A 20,335-nucleotide genomic window follows, 5' to 3' on the forward strand; every position below is an offset into this window, starting at 1 on the left:
AGACAAAATGTGAGTGAATCTGGGACAATGACATATGATTTTTCTGAAGAATCTGCACACACAAATACGAAACCAAGTCTTACCAGGTCAATCTCAGCATTGGTTTTAAAACGTATATAATCCTTCTCATTCATGGAAGAAAAGATATCAGCTATAATACCCAAGGAGGTAGCAATTCCCTGAAAAAGAAATGGAAAATTATGGCAGTTTTTTTTCCTATGTGTTTTGAATTTTAGTTCTCACAGTTACTTAGCATCTATATATGGCAAACCAGAAAACAAACAAACAACACAACCCACACCGAAAATCCAACAAAATGAACGAAAAAGGATCCAAAAAGAAGTACTGCCGAGAAACTCAGGTCATCTTTGTGGGGTTTCATTAACTTTAACTTGCAAAAAATGCTGCCTTGGTGGACCCTTGTGAGTTTCCGTGAGTGGCAGCTATTCTGATAACCTCTAGCTCTTGCCTTCAACAGTAACTTCAATAGCACTGCATTTTCCTTGGATATTTTTCCAGGGTGCTCTTTGTGACAATGAAAGAGAAGTCTCTTTCCTGAACTTTTGATTTACAACTGATAGCTAAGGGCCTGCCCAGCTAAATAAGAGAGAATGCCAGGAAGTATCTGTATACTTTCTGCAAAGTTCACTACACATCTTCAGTCTCACAGGGATGCTCTGAGATTAAATTCAAGCTTTTAAGTATGGGAGAGGAGAGGTGATGAGGTCTGTTTTTTTGGTATATCCTATTCTGGAATACAATTACAAAAAATATTAAAGAATCACCCGAGGACTTGCAAGACTTAGTTTCACATTCCTGTTTAGCTACGGACACATGGTATGACTGTTGCTTCATTGGCAGCGGGTAGATTAGTGCGACCATGCCTCACAAAAGTGTTAAAGACAGATATATTAGCTGCTGCAAGGTGTTCAGATGCTGCAGGGCCAGGGGACATACACCACTCACAACAGATAGTGTAGGGCAGCTTGAGAACATTTCAGCAAACAGAAATGCTAAAAAAAAAAAACAAACAAAAAAAAGAAAACCAAACCAAGAAACCTAAATCTATGATTGTGTTCTGGGATTAGTCTGTCCTCGTCAGAGACACCTGTGACATCCTCGATGATGGCTTACTTCAGACAATTCTGCTTAATGAAAGCTATCACTTTGAAATCACTTTATCACTAATGAAAACTATCACTCCATTTCCCTGCAGGAAAAGGGTGTCTGTAAGTCTGTGCATGCATGTGGAAACAAACAATGTGCTACAAAGACCAACTGGAATATTTGTCCTTAGTGTTAACCGTGTCTGAGATGCATAACTGAAACTTTATTTCTAAAAGACATGACTGAAGTCAACAAAAGCTAATCTGGAATGATTATTAGATTGGCAAGGCTATCCAGAGTGAAAAGGAGAACCTACCTTTTTATCTGGTAGAGGAAGTTTGAAATATCCTACAACTGAAGCCCAAATCAACTCTGCTGCCTCATACCACATCCCTGAAATAAACCAGAGAAATAGTCACTAAGCAGATTACTGCTACAGATGGCTTTAAATAGGCTGAGTTTATTTTACATCTTCTTGAGTTGGCAGCCCTGGAAACAGTATAAAACCATATCATGGCATATTTTGCTTTGGTGATGGTGAACATTACTTTCCTTTAGCTTTTGGCTGTGTATAAACACACATTTTATGCTCATAAAGGACCTCATCTCAACAGTCGCTGAAGATGAACGGTTATGGCAAAAGAGTAAAATTAAGGCTGCTGGCCCCAGGTACCAAGCCTGGAATACAGAAGTCCCTCATACTAAATGCTAGGGATCATCTTATATTGACAGAAGAAACCTCTGTGATGTACCCATGTTAAGCTACTGCATGCTTTTGGGAACAGTGAATTTGGGAAAAGTGTTGGCAGAAGAATGAAACAATATTGCAGGATGCTCCTTGGCTTCTGGTTAGATTAATAATAAGATGGTAATTCTTAAAATGTGCTTGCTTGGTACATGGCTCTAGGTCCTTGCTTCTTCAAGCAGATGTGTGTATAACATCTTCTGTGGCTGTGTTACGGATGTTAGGCAGACGTTTCACACAAGCTAAAATTCTGACATATGACAAATGCATTATTGCAAATCCTGACTATAAAGGAAAAAAACTGGGAGAAACCTTGAATAGGTATTTACAGAAAAAAAAGCCATACCAAGCTTTTGCAGAATCTGTCCTCTGATTTGTAAGCAGACCGACTGAACAAGGATCCTATCACTTTCATTAGCATATTGCCAGGTACCTGAAAAAAGAGTTGAAACTTTCAGTAGAAAATGAAAAAATGCTGCCATCATTTTAGGCATCTGAGGAGAACCTAAATCCTGTCAAATTGCCAGAAATCTCTCCATTGAATTCAGCTGGTTTTAGTCAGGCCTTGCAGCCTGAGAGATGATAAAGTGACAGTGCAGCAAGGAATACAAGCAGACAGCTATATGAGCATGTAGCTTGAATGACAGCTATACAGAGCATAAGAACACTATAAAAAGCAAAAGGTTCCTCTCTTCTGTGAAGCAACAAAAAGTCACTGTGTATAAACATTATACAGAGTTGCACTAAAAAGCATTCAAAAGGATTAACACGGTTATCTGCGTTATCACTGGTACACGCAGCAGAACAAAATACTTTGAACCATTGGCAAAATATGTTTTCAGATATGGGTGTATCATGAAGATTAAAACAAAAGTTTTCACATTAAAACAGCGTGATTATACAAAGTTATACAAAGCGTTTCATTATCAACTCTATATTGGCTATCTAATTATAATAAAAAATGAAACCACTAAGCTTTCCTAATATGACCATTTCACTGCAACTCTTAGCACAAAGTACCTGTTCAACAACACATCTTCAACATTAGCTAAGTAGTATCATTGAATATTATGAAAATAATCTGAAAATAATAGCACAATCTCATCAGAGATTAAATGCAGAGCCAGTGCTACTTTAACAGTGATATCTGGTATTTTGTTTAAAGCCCTCTTAAGTGAGGACCCTTCTTGTACAAGAATCTCAGTTTCATGTAAAAACAACAATAAAAACCAGAACAGACATCCTATTTTTTTTTTTTTTTAACTTTTTATGGTTGTAGACAAGGCATGAATGAGTTTACTACACACACTCTGAAGGCTAAGCAAATAGTTTACAGGTTTGAAAACCTAAAATATATTTGTCTCAAAACGGTAATTAAATACTAATTTTGAATGTCTGACAAAATTTGTGGATTCTTTCAATTTCTATACATACCTCCAGATCTGAAACAAGTCATATGACCAAGTCATAGTCATTTGACAGGAAGAAAAAAGAAGCAATTTCTAAAAATATCATTGCACATTAAGGAACATTCCCATCTTATAGTTTTGCTTGTCTATCCAGTAATTGAAGAAAGTGCTTTAAGATGAAGAATTTGCTCTCTTTTTTTCTCAACTCCAAAATATAATAAATAAGTGCACTATAGTTTGCTGCAGGGCAAGGTTAAAGTTTTAATTTTGTTCACAAGGTCAGTGTGAATGTGGAGGATAAACATTACTCAACCAATCTGGTTTTCTTGGCAACTGGGGGTTGTCTTTATTTTGTATCACCAATCAGCCAATTGCTTGAAATTGGGCTACATTTTAAAATTCTCCAGACAGAGAAATCAGTAGAAAGTCTGTCAGTCCAGAATATTTTTCCTCCCAAGTGAAGACATACAAAGATGAATTGTAGAAGTTTCAAAACCAGGTTTCAGCTTCCACATTTTAGCAGAGAATGGTGATGAAGAGAGAAGCATGATGCAAGGAGTCGTTACTGAGGCTCCTACAGGTTACTGGCTGTATTTGAAATTTGTGTGACTGTTAAAATTAGTACCAAAAAAATAGTAACTAGGAAATTGGAAAATAAATATATATATACCTGTTGCTCCATTGTCATTAATAAGGCTGCTTAGGATATATTCAGCTTTTAAGAGTTTACCTGATAAAACAAAGCAAAGATAGAAAATGAATACAAAAATGTACCTTGTGGTATGAAATGAACAAAAATATTCAACAGTGAAAGCCCTGGCAAATTTTACTCCTCTTCCTAGTGTTCTTACTGTGTTTGCAATTAGCCTAAACTTCCCAGTTAAGTATGCACTGCTAGAGGCTACCTTGTGTGCAGGGATCTCTGTGATACAATCTATTTTACAGATACAAAAAGTATTGCAAAAAATGCCAATGGGGCAGATATTTCTAGCTAGACACCTGCTTCAGAAAGCCATGGTTACCTCTCCTTTAGGCGGAAGGTTAAGGCCGTGCATTGGTTTTAGAGTCAACCCAGCTGCTAACACAAGCTCAGCAGCATTGGCACATGACTCCAAGCACTCTGTTCTCACTCTGCTCATTCCCACTTGTTGGGCTGCTGCGGGACTCAGGGCAGGAGCGGAGGCAATGAGACCGGGGCAGGCACTGAGCTGCTGGCCACCCCACAGGTTGGGAATCCCAGACTATGTTCTGTACTTAAGATATTCCTCAATTGTCTTTTTCAAAGCAGGTTTGTTTGGCTTTGTCTTCTTCTCCCCAGAACAAGTGGGAATACATCTTCCCAGTGGGAAGATGATATATTAAAAATTCTTCAGTTGTTGCCCACATTATAGGAAGGATGGACATTAAAAAAAATAAATATATCGATTTATCCTAGAGGGGTTTGTAAGCTGCATCGTCTGCATAGTCAAGTGGTCCCACTGGAAAAAAAAAAAAAAAAAAAAAAAGCAGCTGGGACAGTGCAGAGAAAATGCCAGGACTCTCATTTACTTCTTAAAGGCCCTTGGTCAGAAGTATAGCAATTCAGATATCCCTGTTTGAAACCAGCGGGGAAGATTTGTTAAGGAACAAAAGCTCCAATTAGTATTTTCCACACCCTTTCACAATTTTCTCTACTGCTTTTGGCTCTGACACCCTTTATACCAGCCCCTTTGTGCTACTGAGAAGAGCTGGGAGGGCTCAAGGGGGCTGGGAGTGGGCTGCACATTTGAAAAGATGGCACCGGGGCCATAAGCATGTCATCCCCAGAAAGGGACACAGTATCTTCTTCAAAGTCAAGTAGCTCCTAATTGGGCCTGAGCTGAGAAAATGGAGCGGTGGCTCCCTGGTAGCCAGCACCTGCATTGACGGCAAGGCGAGCCTGGCGGATGACCACCTGAGGACCGATCGGCGTGGCGGGCTGCAGCTTGTGCAGGCCCTTGGCGATCTTCAGGAGGTTGCTTGAGGCATCAATCCAGTACAGGAACCGGTCGATCAGGAACACAACAGCAGCCGCCGTCACACAGTCCTTGGCCATGATGGAAGCCTTCAAATAAACCTGAAAAGAACACCAGTGCCACCACTTCAAGAAATACAAGTAGTCAACAGTTTAAGTAAAATACTCAGCTTTAGTAATTCCCTGCCTAACAGGGCTGCCTATATACCATTTTAAAATGAATTGAATTTCCTCAGTCATGTGCTGTAAGGCAACTGCACAATTTCATAGCAAGTAAAGTTACTAAACATTACAAGAAGCAAATACTTGCTAGCCAAGTTCTGTCTCAAAGTTTTTACTTTCAACCTCTATCATCCTAGCCATATAAATAAAGGGCTAAGCCCTTGTGGCACTGATTGGACTAGACTTATAACCTATAATTTGGTGGTCTGTTAATGAATTTAAATTATACCCAGCAGATTAACAGCAGTAATAACAATTAGTTCAAAAGGGACACTAGTCTGGAAAGAGATTGGAAATGGTCACTTCAGCAGTTGTCCCAGATGGAGCTCAAGCCGTACATAAGAGATGGAGCTTGAGCACTCTGTCTTGTGTATTAAACAAACTGAGATGCACACAGCTCAGAAAGCACCTTTTCAAACCATTTCTGGAAAAAGTCAGGCCTCCTTGAATATGCATGAAATGTCCAAGGGGCCTGATTATTACGGCTGATTAGCTGGTACTCCTGCTACCGTCAGTATGAGTACTATGTTTCAGTCCCATCTTTCCCCTTCCTCTCCTTCCTTAGAAGTCCCCCAGGAAATGGGGGATTCCCAGGGGACCTGCGTCTCTCTGTGGGACCAGGCCCCAACTACAAACAACCAGCATCAATGCAGCTTTAAGGCTGGAGGATCAAACGCTCTTTTGTACACCACAAACGAACAAACAGGGCAGGAGTCCAACGTTTTTCCCTTGCAGGTCGTCCTTAATAATTTCTAAGCCTGCATGAACTCTCTTTGTATCCCCGCAGCTGCTGAGCCGTCACACCGACACAAGGAATCACCCAGGGCTCCTCAGGCAGCATGCTCTTAGGTGGAGAGGAGGCCAGTGAGACAGCCATGTGGAGGCAACTTGGCCTCACCATGGACGCTGAAGTCCACTAGGACTTGGGTACATCTGCCAGGACAGCACCAAACACCCTTTCCGTGGTGGATAGGGATTGGCACTCCTGTCAGTAAGGAGCAAGTAGGTACTCCACACCCTGCGCCTGGATGATCAGTTTTCTACAGGTTTGTCATGCAGGATGGGGAGGATGTTATTTGATCATTGTTTCACTAGAACAGCTGCCTGAGGCAAACATTTTTTTTTTCTGGGCACAAGGAATGACTAGTAACACTGCCTCAAATCCTTTGTAACCTGTGTAAAAATCTCTCTGTAGGCCAGAAGACAGGATGAAAATGAACAAAATGAGGCCTCTTAATGAGATTCTTACAAACTCCTGCAAACTACGAAGTAAACAGGGTGTGGAGGGAAGAAGCATACCACATCCGAAATACGGAAACCAGCTGTAAGGAAGGACTCATCTCTTCAGCTGCGGAGTCTCACTTCAGGTTGGTAGCCCACAGAGCCAGGCCTTCTGGCGCCCAGCTTCACTCCAACACCTGGGAGCTGGCAATGCTCTAGTACTGCCTAGTGCTATGGTAAAATAGGTGAGATAATAAAACAGGAAACACCTTCAACCATACAAAGCCTCCTCATAAAAAGGATGCTTTTATCATCGCGTTCTTATCAGTCAGTACTTGTGCTGATGGCAGCAAAAACAATGCAGGAGCAGAAGGTTCAGGCCCCACAGCACCATCAGAGAATGAGACTGTCAAGTAAAGTTGGTCCAATTCCCCACTAAAATATCGAGTTGGGCAGCTATCTCCCATTTATGTCTGCAGCAGCAGTTTCCTTGTCTCACCTTCCTTGTGTAAAGGCCCATGCCCGAGAGTCCACTGACTGCCACAAACACCCTCCAGGCTTCTTGGGCAACCTCCTTGGCTTCTTCCCAGCCTAAATTCTTCACAGCAGCCTGACCAAGAAACTTTCACTTGTTTCTAAAGTACGTAGCCCTCCGAGGTGTGGGGCAAAGCTCATTTCAAACCGTTTGGAGGAGAGCCTGCGACCTGTGGCACGAACGCCGGGCTGCAGCACTGGCCTGCTGCAAGCACTTGCTAGCTAGCTTGTTTGCAGTTCAGTGAGGTGGATTTGTGCAAATTTCCTTTTTTTTTTTTTTTTTTTTTCCTCTGAGCCAGAGTTGGATTTTCTAAGAGGATGGCACTTGAAAAGGATTCCTGGAGCTCCGCGCACGCAGCGCTGCTTGTGCTGGTCAACAATGGAGGAATCCCTCTCTCTAAGCACCTGTAAACTGACACTGCAAACTATCCATTCGAAATGCTCATGAACAGGCCATATATTTAAGCACAGAGCATCGCCTAATCTATTTTTTTTCCTCCCCTTCTTCCTTTAATAGATTGGAGCACAAAAGCCTGAGAGAGGGTGACCTACCAAACAAAAGGGCCTTTGAGTCCCTAGGAAAAGTAGACTTGGAGGAGGATGGAAGGAATCCAAGTGGCCCTATTATTTCCACTTGCACTAATTAGACATTTTTCTGTCAGCTATTGAGCACTGCTGAGAGGCCAAACTCACTGAATTCATTTCTAAAGTGTTTACAGAAGTTTGCATCTGTTTGTGTCTCTTCAGGAGGAAAATAAGCACTTCAATAGCATTGTGGAAAATCTAAACGAAGCATCCTATTCTGAAGGGCTTGGCAGTCTTGCAGCTGCATAATTTAACTCTCCGCTCAATGCCGAAACCTCTTGTGTCCCTCTCCAAAACCAAATGGACACAAAATGTAGAAAAGTCAAGCCAGGGGGAGAAACTCGGCTACTTTTTTGTTGTTGTTGTTGTTGAAAGGCAGGGCTGCACGCTGTGTGGCACACAGGAACACGGTTCGGTGTCAAGCTTCGCAATTATGTTCCCGCCTTGCCGGCAGCACACCCAGAAATTCATACCCTCACCTTCCACCCACCGCTCCGAAATTCCTCAGCACCTCCCAGAAATGTCCTGCTGGCACATGGAGTGCTCCCCTCACCCTGCCAGACGAGATGCCTGAGAGGCAGCAGCCTGGCAGCCTGGCAGAGCACCACCAGCAGCCCGCTGGGCTCGTCACTTTTTGGAGCAAGCCAGGGTAAGGCTAGCAGGTCCACTCGCCTCATTTCTGGCCTCATGTGCATCTGTGTGGAGAGGGAGAAAGAGAAAAGAAAGAGCGAGGTACGTGCGCACTTTGTTTTCACATCTGTGTCCGCGATGCCCCATGCATATGTCTAACTGAGTTTGGGACACAAAGGGAGCCTCAAGCCTGGGAAGTGGAATCAGGTGGTGTCCGAATTAAATCTGCACGAGATTTCTATACACGGACCATGGGGGAAAATGCAAAACAGCCGTCAGCGAAGGGCTTGTGTTTAATGGCACTGAGTGGGAGGGTGTGCTGTGCGCTTGGTTCCCTGCATTAGCGGGGTAGCTCCTCCTCGCACCGGGGCTGAAGTTTGGGTCCCAGCGCCGGGTTCAAAGCCTTGATGCCTCCTTCGCCTTGACAATGGGGCCCGCTCCCGAGAGAGGGAGCAGCTCAGAGCGGGGGCCATCTGGCACGGGAGCTGGCAGGATCGCGTCAAAGGGAAATTATTGGTGCATAGTAAATGAGGGCGGGGAGGAGGGGTAGGGAGTTGCAGAGATCTTTATGCGGCAGCTGATGTAAGAGGAATTACAAGCCCAAATAAATGAAATATTGATTTAATCCACTCTCTCTGCCCTCTTTATAAAGCGAGGGTCCCACACGCAGCCTGCAGGCTCGGGAAAGTCCCCTTTGCAGAAACCTCTGCAAGCAGCGAGGTTCGAGACCATTCTCAGAGTACGGCCACAGTTTTGCCGGCACTCCTGATTCCTGTGCTTTCTTATGACCATTCGCCTCAGCCTATTTTAGTCTTCATTTGTAATTGAGTCAGAAGTTTCAAATATTAAAAAAATCAACAACACACGAGCAGTCAAGAAAGAAACTCAAGCTCTGTGCACGGGGCTTTCCAGGTGCTTTTAGTTCTCCCTCAAGATCTACTCCTAGTTAGCACTTCACTGAACCCTAACAAATTGCCCAGCTCTTTCCCCCGCTGCATTCGTCCCCTGTCAGATTAAACACACAGTCAAAACACCAATGGATTTGGCTGAAGTCTCGCCCTTTTACCCCACGCACTGTTAGCAAAGCCCGTATTTCCAAGAGACCAAAGCTGCTGTCACTGCACGGGACTTCTCTATCAATCTCGGCCTTTCAGCTGGCAATCAGAGCACACTCTGCAAATAACAATGAATTAAGCCTCCTACCATCTCTGTGATGGGCAGGAGAAAGCATGTCCGCGATGTGCAGATGGATAAGCCCGAACACAGGACGGGCGAGCCACACAGTAAATAGCTGCAGAGTGAGGAATGAGAGGTTCCTGGACACTTTCCTCTCCGCCCTGAGCAGCAGAGGAACCAATTTAATGGCTTGAGCATCTGAAGCTGTTAATTAGCTCAAGTTATTCATCCTGAAGGTGATGGAGAGTTGTGTGTTTATTCAATGAGCGCAGCATTAGGTCCATTATTAGCAGCTCAAAACACCACAGAATGGGTCAGTTTTTACAAGCAGCCACATCTTCCTTCGTAAAGTGAGAAGCTGCTAGGGCAATAATAACCCCTGCTTTTACCAACAGCCCCCCTTTTCGGCAATTTAACTGGCCAGTGATTTAATTTTACCACCAAGGGCTTGTTCCCCACGCTGTTCCCACTCTGAACTCCTGCACTGCCACTTGTTCCAGCAGAGCGGTGCCAGGAGAGCCCCACTGGCTGCTTCGGCTCCCACTGTGTGTCCCAAATCCCTGGCAGGAGGGAGAGGACCCCCCATGCCTCGTGGGGACGTGGAAGGGGAAGGCACCACCCCTGCCCTAGCTGCTGCTTGCAGGTTTTGCTTTGGGTGCTGATTGTGCGTAGAGGTGGTGAAGGAGGGCACCAGCCTGTGGGGCCAGTGGGCAAGCCACCAACAGCATGATGAAATCGCATGCTCTCAGGAGGAACATTTTTGGGGAAAACCGTTTTAAGCACCGAGGAGACTTGTCAAGGGGGAAGCTCCTGTGAGCTTCCTATATTGGACAGGGCAGCCGGGATTTGGGGGGCCACAGGACAGCCCTGTTTTTGCTACCTGCCAAGGATGGGTGCAACAGGAATTTTGTGGCACTGGTGTATCCTGCTGTGCTCAATCTTTATTTAAATAAACTATTTATTGTGGTGATTCCTTATGGATCATTAAAATACTGTGTTAAACGGGATATTTTAATATTTAAAAATACCTAAATGCCAGTGGCAGATCCCTCCTGACAGGGCAGCATTAAGTCCATTATAATCAGTTAGAAACCCAAGAGCCTCTCCTAAATCTGTGTCCTCAAAATATAAGTCCATTTGAGAAGTGGCTGGAAGGAAAATACAGCTGCCCCCGCACCCCAGAGCTGAAGCTGTCCTGCTGAAGCTGCTGCCTTGGCTGGGCATCACGAGTGACACACGAGATAGCAGCCTCCCCCCTGTGCTGACAGGACCTGATCTCTGATACCTCTCCCTCAAAAAGCCCCGAAGTGCCAGAGGTGACACTGTGTAAGGGGGGTCAGGATGCCACCAAGCCCCTCTTGTGCTGAATTCAGCCTGCAGCCACAGCTCTGGGCTTGGCCGCTCCCCGTTCCACTGGGATCACCCAAGAAGAGCTCTTATGAGGTAGGTAGCAAAAGGTCAGCCTGAACAACCAAGATCCTCGGGGCTTTAATTCTCCTGTTACCACACCAGCAGGTACAGGGAGGAGAAAACTAAATCCTCAGCCCCCTCTTTAGTTCTTTTTCAAAGGCTCCAGCTCTCAAGTGCCACACACCCCCCTAAGGGTAGGGGGTCACTTCCCTCAGAACGGTTCCCCTAATGATAATCCAGCAGAACGTAATTAGCCAAGGCCCAGGCAAGGGTGGCAGGGACTTATTTTCCATTCTTTTCCACAGTCCCAATAATACTGCACAAGCAGGGCCAGGATCCACTCTCCCCATCCGGGGCAGGCAGCACGGGATCAGCTCCCTGCAGGCCTGCCCGGAGGAGACCTGCTTTTGGGGAGCCTTGGGAGCACATGCAGCCAGGGGACACCTGAGGGACACCTTCACTACGAAGGTGATTTAAGGTCATCTCTACAGTGAATTTAAACATTAACTGCAAATGAGTTTCCCTGGTGTCTTTGCACTGGCAAGGCCTTAGGTGGTGAAATCTCCGAAGCTGGGGCTTTGCTTTTTCACTCACACCGTACCTATTGCAGCAGATCCCGGTCTGTGGCTGAATGCCAGAGCCTGCATGCAGGAATTACTCACATGTATAATAAAAACAGAGTGGTGCTCCATATCATTACAAAGTATTAGAGCACCGAATGTGATCCCACAAAAAAATAAAATAAAAAAAATCATTGCCTGAGTAATCCCACAAGAGAACTACTCGTGTGCAGAGATGTCCTTCAGCGAAGCCCACAGGAGGTTTTGTGGGATCAAAGCCTACGTGCACATGGGCATGTTGCCCTCTATTGGCTGGTCACTGAGCATAAGGATATTTCCAACACTACAGATACTGCAGGAAGGGCAACCCCTGAAAGCCTCCCTTTTGGAACTGCAGCCCCAGTCCTAACCCTGTAGCACGTGCATTTTTTAGCTAGAAGAAGTAACCCCTGTGTGCCTGCAGTTGTCGGTGAGGCTCCCTTTACAATTCTGATTTTGCTTTGGTTTGTTAAAATCAGGAATCCCAATGCTTCCCAGATTTTTGCACTGGCTACCATTGTTGGCCATCACCCTCCCATCCGCTGGGAGCTCTGGCAGGGCTTGCTGGCCGATGGCAGCTGGCAGTGAGGCTCTCTCAAATCCTGCTAGCAGGACGTGGCAAGCGGGACGCTGAGCTTGCTGATGTGGGGTGGCCTTTGTATTAGATGGTGAAGCCCCAGCAGGGAAAGAAAAACTGACAACACACACACGCACACGCACACACACAAACCCTTCCGAGAGATGCAAAGGTTTTGTAAAAACAGCAGTGCTGGTTTGCCTAAAATATTGCGGTAAATCTGTTGCCTTCAAGTCCCTGGGGTGGTTCAGCAATTTCACACAGTGGAGAGAGAAGGAAAGTAAAAAACTAAGCTTGCTTATACTGCCAAAATCTGCAGCGAGCCCAGCTCTAGCAGCTGCATGGCTCCTGTTGCAGTGAGGCTGCAGCCAGCGCGTGCCAGGGAGACTGGGTCTTGCTCGCTTCCCCTGCTCCCCAAGCTGTTTCTGCCTTCCTAGGGCTGTGGCCAGCATGCAGAAGTAATGGTCCCACAGCTAAGGCGAAGAAGAGCACTTTAAAAGGATGCAGGTGCAGGTGGCTTTGCCTTCTTGATGTGTCAAGCTAGCACGCACCCGCCAGCATCGGGTATCCCACTTTTTAAAGTGTAGCACTAAGGCAAACCCTTGAAGCCAAAGCCCTAATCCGCTTACTCCCTGTGCTGGTCTCATGGAGCTTTTCAGCCGACTCACCGAGTAAAACATCGTGGTCGGGAACGCAGGCAAGCAGATCTGCCCCCTTGTAACAGCGCCAGTGTGTTATGGTAATGAAGCGCCTTTCATTCATGAATCTCAAAGCGCTTTTTAAATGTAATGAATTACGGTTTATGAGCTTATTCTGAGCATGGCAAATTAAAATAAACAGAGATGAAAATTTTTAAAGGTTTTCCTGAACAATAAATTGACAAAGACTTATTTTTTTTTTTTTATCCTTTGGGGTATGACATTATCCTTCTGTCCCTCATGCCAAAAAAGAGAAGAAAAAAGTTGCTCAGACTTTTATCTTTCCTCATCGCACTGTAATCACCTCTCTTCAGCCTCATTTTCCCCCCAGCTTTTTATTCAAAGAACTGAAGCAGCCTTTGCTCTGCCTTGAAATTTTATTTAAAAAAAAAGGGCTGGGGGGGGAGGTGGATGAAGGGGGAAAAAAATCCCTTTTCCTGACTAATACTAATAATACAGGTCAAAATGTCAGTCTATCTACAATTAAATGCAAAACAAAAAAGGTTTTCCCTTTTTCCCATGGTACAATAGCACTGGAATATAAATTACCAATGAAGATGAAATAATACTTCAAAGCACACAGGGAAAGGCAGCACAATGTTTACAAAGTATTTCCAACCACACGACGAACCATTGAAGCCAAGGGTAACCAATGGACTTCAGGGGGAGTCGGTGAATAGCCTAAAACTAGCATGCGGTAGGATTTCAGGTCCCTATGGTCTATGACCCCACGATATGCTTTGTTTAACAAGGGCAGCTGCAGTTATCAACAGATGTTTCAGCAATAAATAATTGGTATCATCTCAGAAAAGATCCATCTACCTGGGGAGAGGGCATAATGCTGGAAACACTGCCCCTCTATTACAGCCGCATTAATCTCCCATCTATCCAGGTCTCTCCGGGAGCTTACTGCAGGTGTTTGTCCTGGGAGAGTGCAGACAAACGCTGCGAAGCTGGAGCGCTGCGCGGGGATTGTAAAGGAGGTCAACCTCCGCCATAAATTTCTGTCCGAGGCCACACACACCAAAGAGAAGAAGAAAATAAATACCCAAGGAGCAGAAACCCCCCCCCCACCACAAATTTGGGATCCCTGCAGTGTGTGGTGCTGGTGAGGCTGACGCCCTGGCTGGCAGCAGCACAGCCCTGCCCTGGGCTTCCCGCAGCTCCTCGTTGCTGTTCAGCGCCATCGTCCTCCTCAAACAAAGCCTCCTGGCCTTGTGTGGAAGTCCCATTACCCTCTTGCCTTTTCCACTCAGATTTTGGCCAGCTGAGGCCCCCCAAGGGATCCAGTCAAGGGATCTTTGGAAAATGGGCAGGTGACAAGTTGGGCAAGCCCTACCGGAGCGAGCAGTCCTCCCTGCCTCCCAGCAGTGCACATAATGCTTCCCAAACTCATGTTTTGTAGGACTTTAGGCTAACATTTGGCATTTTAGCATTATTGCTACTCCAGATCTTCAGGGAAAAGGCAAGCATCCATCTTGCTGGGAACAGAAGTGCACTGTGAACCAGATGAGCAAAGTGAGTGTGCACACTAAGGTGGGCTTAGCACCAAGAAGCTCAATGGCTGCAGCTACAGGGCAGGGAGAAAACCCTCTGAAACCACAAGTAAGATGGCCTCAAGCACCACAGCAGCACATTGCCCACAACAGGAGTGTTGAACTTCATACCAGCAGATCGGGGAGCCTGGCGCTGATCATATCCTGCAGGTTTGTTTTGTCCTCTGGGCCAACGTCTCGTTTGTACTGCCACTTCTCCGGCACAAAGGGCCACTTCATTTCCTTTGCCTCCTCCAGAAGGGTCCTCAGGTCATCGGGAAGCAATGCTGAAAAGGTCAAAGCACAGGTAAGGATACGGCAGGCACAACTGCCATGATGGAGCAGCTGCCATGCGGAGAGCATCCCGCGCCCTTGCACCTCACCGGGACCTCCACAAGCACCATCCCAGGCAGGGCGAGCTCGCCAGCCATCCCTCACCCTTGTCTGCTCTGCCCTCCAGGTAAATGGGAGCCCTTGGCCATTAAAGGAGTTTTTATCAGGAAGCAACACGGCTGGGTGGCTGGCTGAGCGTGAGGTGCTGCTTCGGGGCAGGCTGGAGGAAACCTGAACCTCTGTGCGAGGCAAGGACTCAGGGGAGCACAGCCAGCCTGGCCTGTGCCCCTTGTCACAGCACAGGTTTTGCTCGTGGCAGTAACAAAAACCAGCCTGCAAAGCCACAGCCAGCCTGGGAGATGAGTCTGGGCCGTAGATAACAATCACACAAAGATCTAAGGGGATGCAGCGAAAAACAAGTTGTATGTTCTTGAGAATAATTATTCAATAGATCATTTAGGAAAAATAGTTGGTCTGGCGCAGCTAAGTCATTCAGGCGGGCTGAGGACCTGGCCTTTCAGGCTTGCAGGGGTGGAGGATGCCAGCTTTCAGCTGCAGCCCACGTTTAATTTTCCCTGAAAGAGCGGCAAATCTGCAGCCCCCGTGTGCTGTGCTAACCCTAGGCTAGGCAGGCTCTCTGGCCAATAAAAGTGGATTAACAAGGATTATTGACCAGATGGGGTTAATGGTGATCATCAGCTGCAGATCTAGCCCCTTCTGGCCATTAATCCCCAGAAAAAATGCTGCTTAGAGACCATCATTGCTCTAACGAGGTAATGCAATAAATGTATTACTGCATATTTTTTAATCAACCCTCTATGGATGATTTTAGAAAACACACAACATTAGAATTCTGTTTTGTGCCCGTATTGCAGTGCATTCACCGGGATGTTTTTCCAGAAAGAGTGGTGAGTCTGATCCTCAGGGCCAGCTTTCTACAAAGTCACCTTTACAAACACACCACTTTTTCCAGCCTAGGTTTTCTCACTTGTTGCTGCAGCTCTGGATACGCTTCCCATCACACCGTACAGCACAACCGTGCTGTCCCGCTGGTCTCAAGTCACACCCGGAGAGGCTCGGCCTTCCCCGGCATGGAAAGGCGGCCGAGGGGAAGGCCGGGGGGAGAGGAGGCCGTGCCTCCAGCTCCCGTCCTCACAGGCCTCATAGCTCCCTGTATCCCTGTCATGACAGCACCACAAGACCAGCACAGGAGCAACAGCACCAAAACGGGAGAAGGCGACAGAGTCACGAAGTACAAAAACAACCACTGGGATGATGTGGGTGTTGGCATTCTCTCTGAAGCATATAGATGTGGCTGCTACCCTGCTCTCCACACCGTCCCAAGTTAAACCTTAATCCGGCTCCTACTAGATGCGCCAAAGAACATCTTTAATATTCAGCTTTTACTCTTAGAGGCCTCCTCAGCAGCCACTACTGCTGAGCAGGTTAGAGGAGGAAGCCAGAGCGAGGACTGCGGCAGGATTTGGTGATCTAGGCCCCTTCAGCCATCTTGGGGCCGGGCATCCGTATAAGCCTAGCTTCGAAACTCACTGTGACATCTGGCTGTCACCACATGGAAATGAATGCAATTAGTGTGCTAATGATAATCACGTGGTGCTGTAAGGCAGAAGCACTGTGAGCGCACAGTATAGTTGGTGAGCTGGCATGCACAACCTTGTAGCTATCAGCTGAAATCCAGCGCCCAGAGCAACAGTTTAAGAGATGAACCTGTGCAGGAGTCGATTTTTAATCTGAAATCAAGCAGAACTGCTTCACACGTCCCATCATGTGAAGCGAGAGCAGGATCTGCTCCCCACCTCACCCCAGTTTATCCACGCATGTCTTTCAGCCCCTCCTGGCTCCGAACAAGCCCCAGCTAACTAACGGAGGCAGCACCTCGGGAGGGAGCAGAAGCAGTGCCAGGAGCATCCCCAGGCTGCCGGGAGCCGCGGTGAGCCCCGGCTGGTGCGAGCAGGTCCCCAGAGGAGCCTCCCTGCAGGCTCTGATCGCCCCTTTCCTCCAGCAGCTCACCTGAAGGGCCGTGGCTAATCGAGTGGTTACGGGGGCGCTGATTTACCTTATCTGGAACTAAACTGATTATTTCTCATACGCTGCGGTATTTAATGGGAGAAAAGGGCTGAGGAGGGTGAAGGAGAAAAGCGCTACCTGATTAGGAGTTCAAGAGCCTATTCTGAACAGAGATAATAAAGCCTAAAAGCATTTGTGATGAGGAAACAAAGTACCCTTTGTCAAAAACAAACAAAAAAAAAAAAAAGAAAAAAAAAAAAGAAGAGAAAAATCTTCCAGCATCCTTCACAGAAACCTATACGCCACCCTCCAGCGCAGACAGGCTTAGGTGCTTCAGAAGAAGGCGGCTGACCTCCCAGTGAGAACAAGGGCATGTGTAAAAACATATTTGAAGCAGCCCTGCACTCCCGAGCAAACAAAGGGTTTTAACGATCAAATTGACACGATGGTCAAGCCACTCATGCGCAGCAGCACCAAACATTATTGACACCACACTGGAAAATGGACGGTACTGAAAAAGTGTAATACAAAGTAGAACCTGCACTTAAATTGAAATTTTGCAGATTTTTGCTGATGCCTTTATTTTTTTTCCCCCAGAAATGGCACTTGTATTCTTTAATTTTCTGTACTTACTGAAGTTATTTTTCTGCGTGGCAGAAAGTAGTACCATAACCTCCCTACCCTGTACAAAAAGGTGTAATTCACACCAGCTCAGCAATTCAAACATGGCTTTTATTTGGTGAATAAAAAAGCTGTGGCAATTATGTTGTGTAGCCCTCTGAAAGTCTGACTCTGGACAAAATTGAACCAAGTGTCTTACATCCTTTCATGATCAGTGTGAGCTGGATTTCCACTGGAATTTATATATATATATATATTTAAAACACACTCTCAAGGCTTCAGGACAACACTGAAATAAATGCTAGTTTCTAGTAAGATTGCTAGCATTGAAACAAATGAAGAGCTCTTCCATTACAGCCCTCACTAAATCCTGCTTCCTTTCCTGGTTATTTATTCCAGCCATTAGCCAGCATGGATTTTCCTTTCAAGAGGGATACTGCAAGTTTTTTTTTCTTTGGACACCACTTATAGAGGTCACGCACATTTTACAAGATAAAGATTCAGGCAATGAGCTCTTTAATATATTAGGAGAAGCTGACAAACAGAAAGGGCCCTCCCCCAGCCCCCATGAAAGGAGAGGAAATATGTGCCCTTATTCAGAAGTTGCATCCTTTTTCTTTTTCTTTTTCTTTTCTTTCTTTCTTTCTTTCTTTTTTTTTTTTTTTAATAACTGAAATTTATGTGCATCAGCAAACTTTCGGGCATTGTTCTTCCCCAACTAAACTGTTCCTTACAGCCTCATGTTTACTGAAGCCTAAAATTAGAACTGACAGCAATTCACCGCAACAAAGTGGGCTGCTTTCCCCTGCCTGCCCGCAGCCCATGTCCCATTCACGGCCCCGAAATCCAGTCGTCTCTTGACTCTCATCTGCCAGGAGAATTAAAATAGGGTAAGGCCGAGGAGCAACCGCCTGCCCTGGCCCTGCTGCTGCCCTCAGGGACCTCACCTTGGCACTGTTGGTATTGCTGCTCCTCTTCCTCATGGCCGTCAGCCTTGGCCGACAGCAGAGTGTCCAGGGCACGCTTGCAGTCCTGCAGCAGTGTGGCCACCGCGCCGTGGTTGTTCATGGTGCCCGGTCCTGCTCTGCTGCCAAATGGGCGTCCCCAGGTGTGTGGTGAGTGGTTGCTTAAGAGAAGATCCCTTCTGGGTTGGGGTACCTGGTGAGAAAAACAGAGGGGGGGAAAATGATTAATGAAAGCACCGTCAGTTATCTGAATGACTCAAGCAGGGGGAAATAAGAAGGGGAGGACATGAAAATACAATGCCACAGCGCTTCCGCAAACACCTTCCACTGCGGGGTGAAGCCCCTAGGAGCAGGGGTCTGCTTCTGTCCAAGGCTGGCTTTCCAAACATTCATCCAGATACCTGGCTTGCCATGAATTTTCCACTGCAAGCCCTTCACTTGCTTATGACATTGCCAATGGTGGTGCAGGAAAAAAATTAAAAGATTTCCACCCCAGGCATCTGGCTCACTGTCTGCCAGAGCCATTTGGAACAGCTCTCAGAAATGAAATGTGGAGGAAATGCTTTTTTTTTTTTTTTTTTTTTTTTTTTTTTTTTTTTCATAGCAAAACAAATTTGGTGATGGTTTTCCTTCATGAACTACTCCCATGGTTTGAAGCAATGTGGTCAGAAACAGCCACTGAAAACATTCCTAAAATCAGTGAAGCTCTAAGCTTCTGAAGTGGGAAGGAGAGGGCAAATTTACACAGTGACATAGTTGGCTCTGCTGATGAAAAACAAACAAACAAACAAAAAAAAAAAACAACAAAAAAAAAACCACTTGCGTTTCAGCAGCTGAATTTCTGGACAGTGTTTTCCCTTCCGCTGCAGCTCCGGGGCAGCTGGGTCGCGGGGCTGGTGGCAGACAGCCCGTGCCGTCAGCGGCACTGGGAAGAGCGAGCCGCCAGCCTGAAAAGCAGAGGGCAGAGGAGATGCACTCATGCAAAAGCAGAGCGGAGGCAGGTGGAGCAGGGCGAGGGACAGCATTCATCAGCACGGAGCCCGGCGGCAGGAGCCGGTCAGCAGGGCTGCGGCTGGCGCTGCAGATGGAGGTCAGAGAAAGAAGAAGCGAGGTGAAGATGGTACAGGGGAGATGGAGGGCAGGAGCACAGGCACGCAGGAGCAACAAGGTCGGGCAGGTGCAGAGCCCCGGGCACAAACCCAGCTCTCATGTCTGCTGTTGGGGTGCTGTCGAGGCACATGGGCTGCCCCCCACTTCTCTGCGTGGACAGCTAGAAACCTCGGGTGTGGGGAAGGCAGATGTGTTGGTGTTTGTGGATGGCCACCCTGTGAGCACCTCCACAGCACAAACAGAGAAAAAGCACTCAGAGGAAGAGCGCTGGTTTCATTGCTCTGTTTGTGGCTCTCAGCTGGCCGGCTCTCTGCTCAGAAAGCTGCTAAAAAGCAACCCACCAGGAAAAATAATCAAATAAAACTTACCGCTCAGGTTAGAGCACTTAGATTGGAGTCTGCACTCAGGTGCAGTTCCAGCAAAACACTGGGGTGGGATTTTGGCTGTTTGCCCTCCCCTCCAATGCTCTCCACAAGTTTATATTTCCACCTTGCTTTCCTCCGATCACTTCGGTATTACACATACCCTCCTGAGAGGGGTTTTCAGAAAACGGGTGCACCTGCAGGCATTGAGGCAGCACACGAACACGACTCCTAAGCATGGAGCCCCTCCTAGAAGTCCTTGGCCCCCAGAAGCCCTAGGCACAGAAACCCAGCTGGCACTGAGCAATGAAGCAGCCAGAGGCCGGGCTGGAGACACAGCTGCAGCGTGGGTCCTCCAGGAGACTGGCAGCCCTGCAACGTGCAGACAACTGCGCATGGCTACAACGCCCCCAGATCATACTTTCGGGACAAGCCATGCCCTCTCCCCCCAAGCTGCTAGGTCTGGAAAAGCTGG

The 20,335-nt window shown here is 46.6% G+C and overlaps 1 protein-coding gene across 12 annotated transcripts in view; it reads right to left on the bottom strand.

Moving 5' to 3' along the window:
* ALPK1 (alpha kinase 1) overlaps nucleotides 1-20,335 on the bottom strand; it is a 41,526-nt gene that overhangs the window by 8,826 nt on the left and 12,365 nt on the right. For 9 of the 12 annotated variants that reach the window (XM_035324306.1, XM_035324304.1, XM_035324309.1 and 6 more), the window contains 7 exons: nucleotides 18,371-18,581; nucleotides 14,574-14,728; nucleotides 5,158-5,356; nucleotides 3,932-3,991; nucleotides 2,199-2,285; nucleotides 1,424-1,500; nucleotides 84-179 (listed from right to left, as the gene is read on the bottom strand). In XM_035324306.1, coding sequence (XP_035180197.1) covers nucleotides 84-179; nucleotides 1,424-1,500; nucleotides 2,199-2,285; nucleotides 3,932-3,991; nucleotides 5,158-5,356; nucleotides 14,574-14,728; nucleotides 18,371-18,491 — 795 coding nt within the window. In that variant the 5' untranslated portion in view covers nucleotides 18,492-18,581. Of the gene's footprint in view, nucleotides 1-83; nucleotides 180-1,423; nucleotides 1,501-2,198; nucleotides 2,286-3,931; nucleotides 3,992-5,157; nucleotides 5,357-14,573; nucleotides 14,729-14,879; nucleotides 16,471-18,370; nucleotides 18,582-19,211; nucleotides 19,336-20,335 lie in introns of those variants that run through there. The other 3 variants (XM_035324308.1, XM_035324307.1, XM_035324312.1) reach the window with 2 other exon arrangements.

The sequence above is a fragment of the Oxyura jamaicensis genome, chromosome 4 (genome assembly GCF_011077185.1).
Source record: "Oxyura jamaicensis isolate SHBP4307 breed ruddy duck chromosome 4, BPBGC_Ojam_1.0, whole genome shotgun sequence".
Taxonomy (NCBI): Eukaryota; Metazoa; Chordata; class Aves; order Anseriformes; family Anatidae; genus Oxyura; species Oxyura jamaicensis.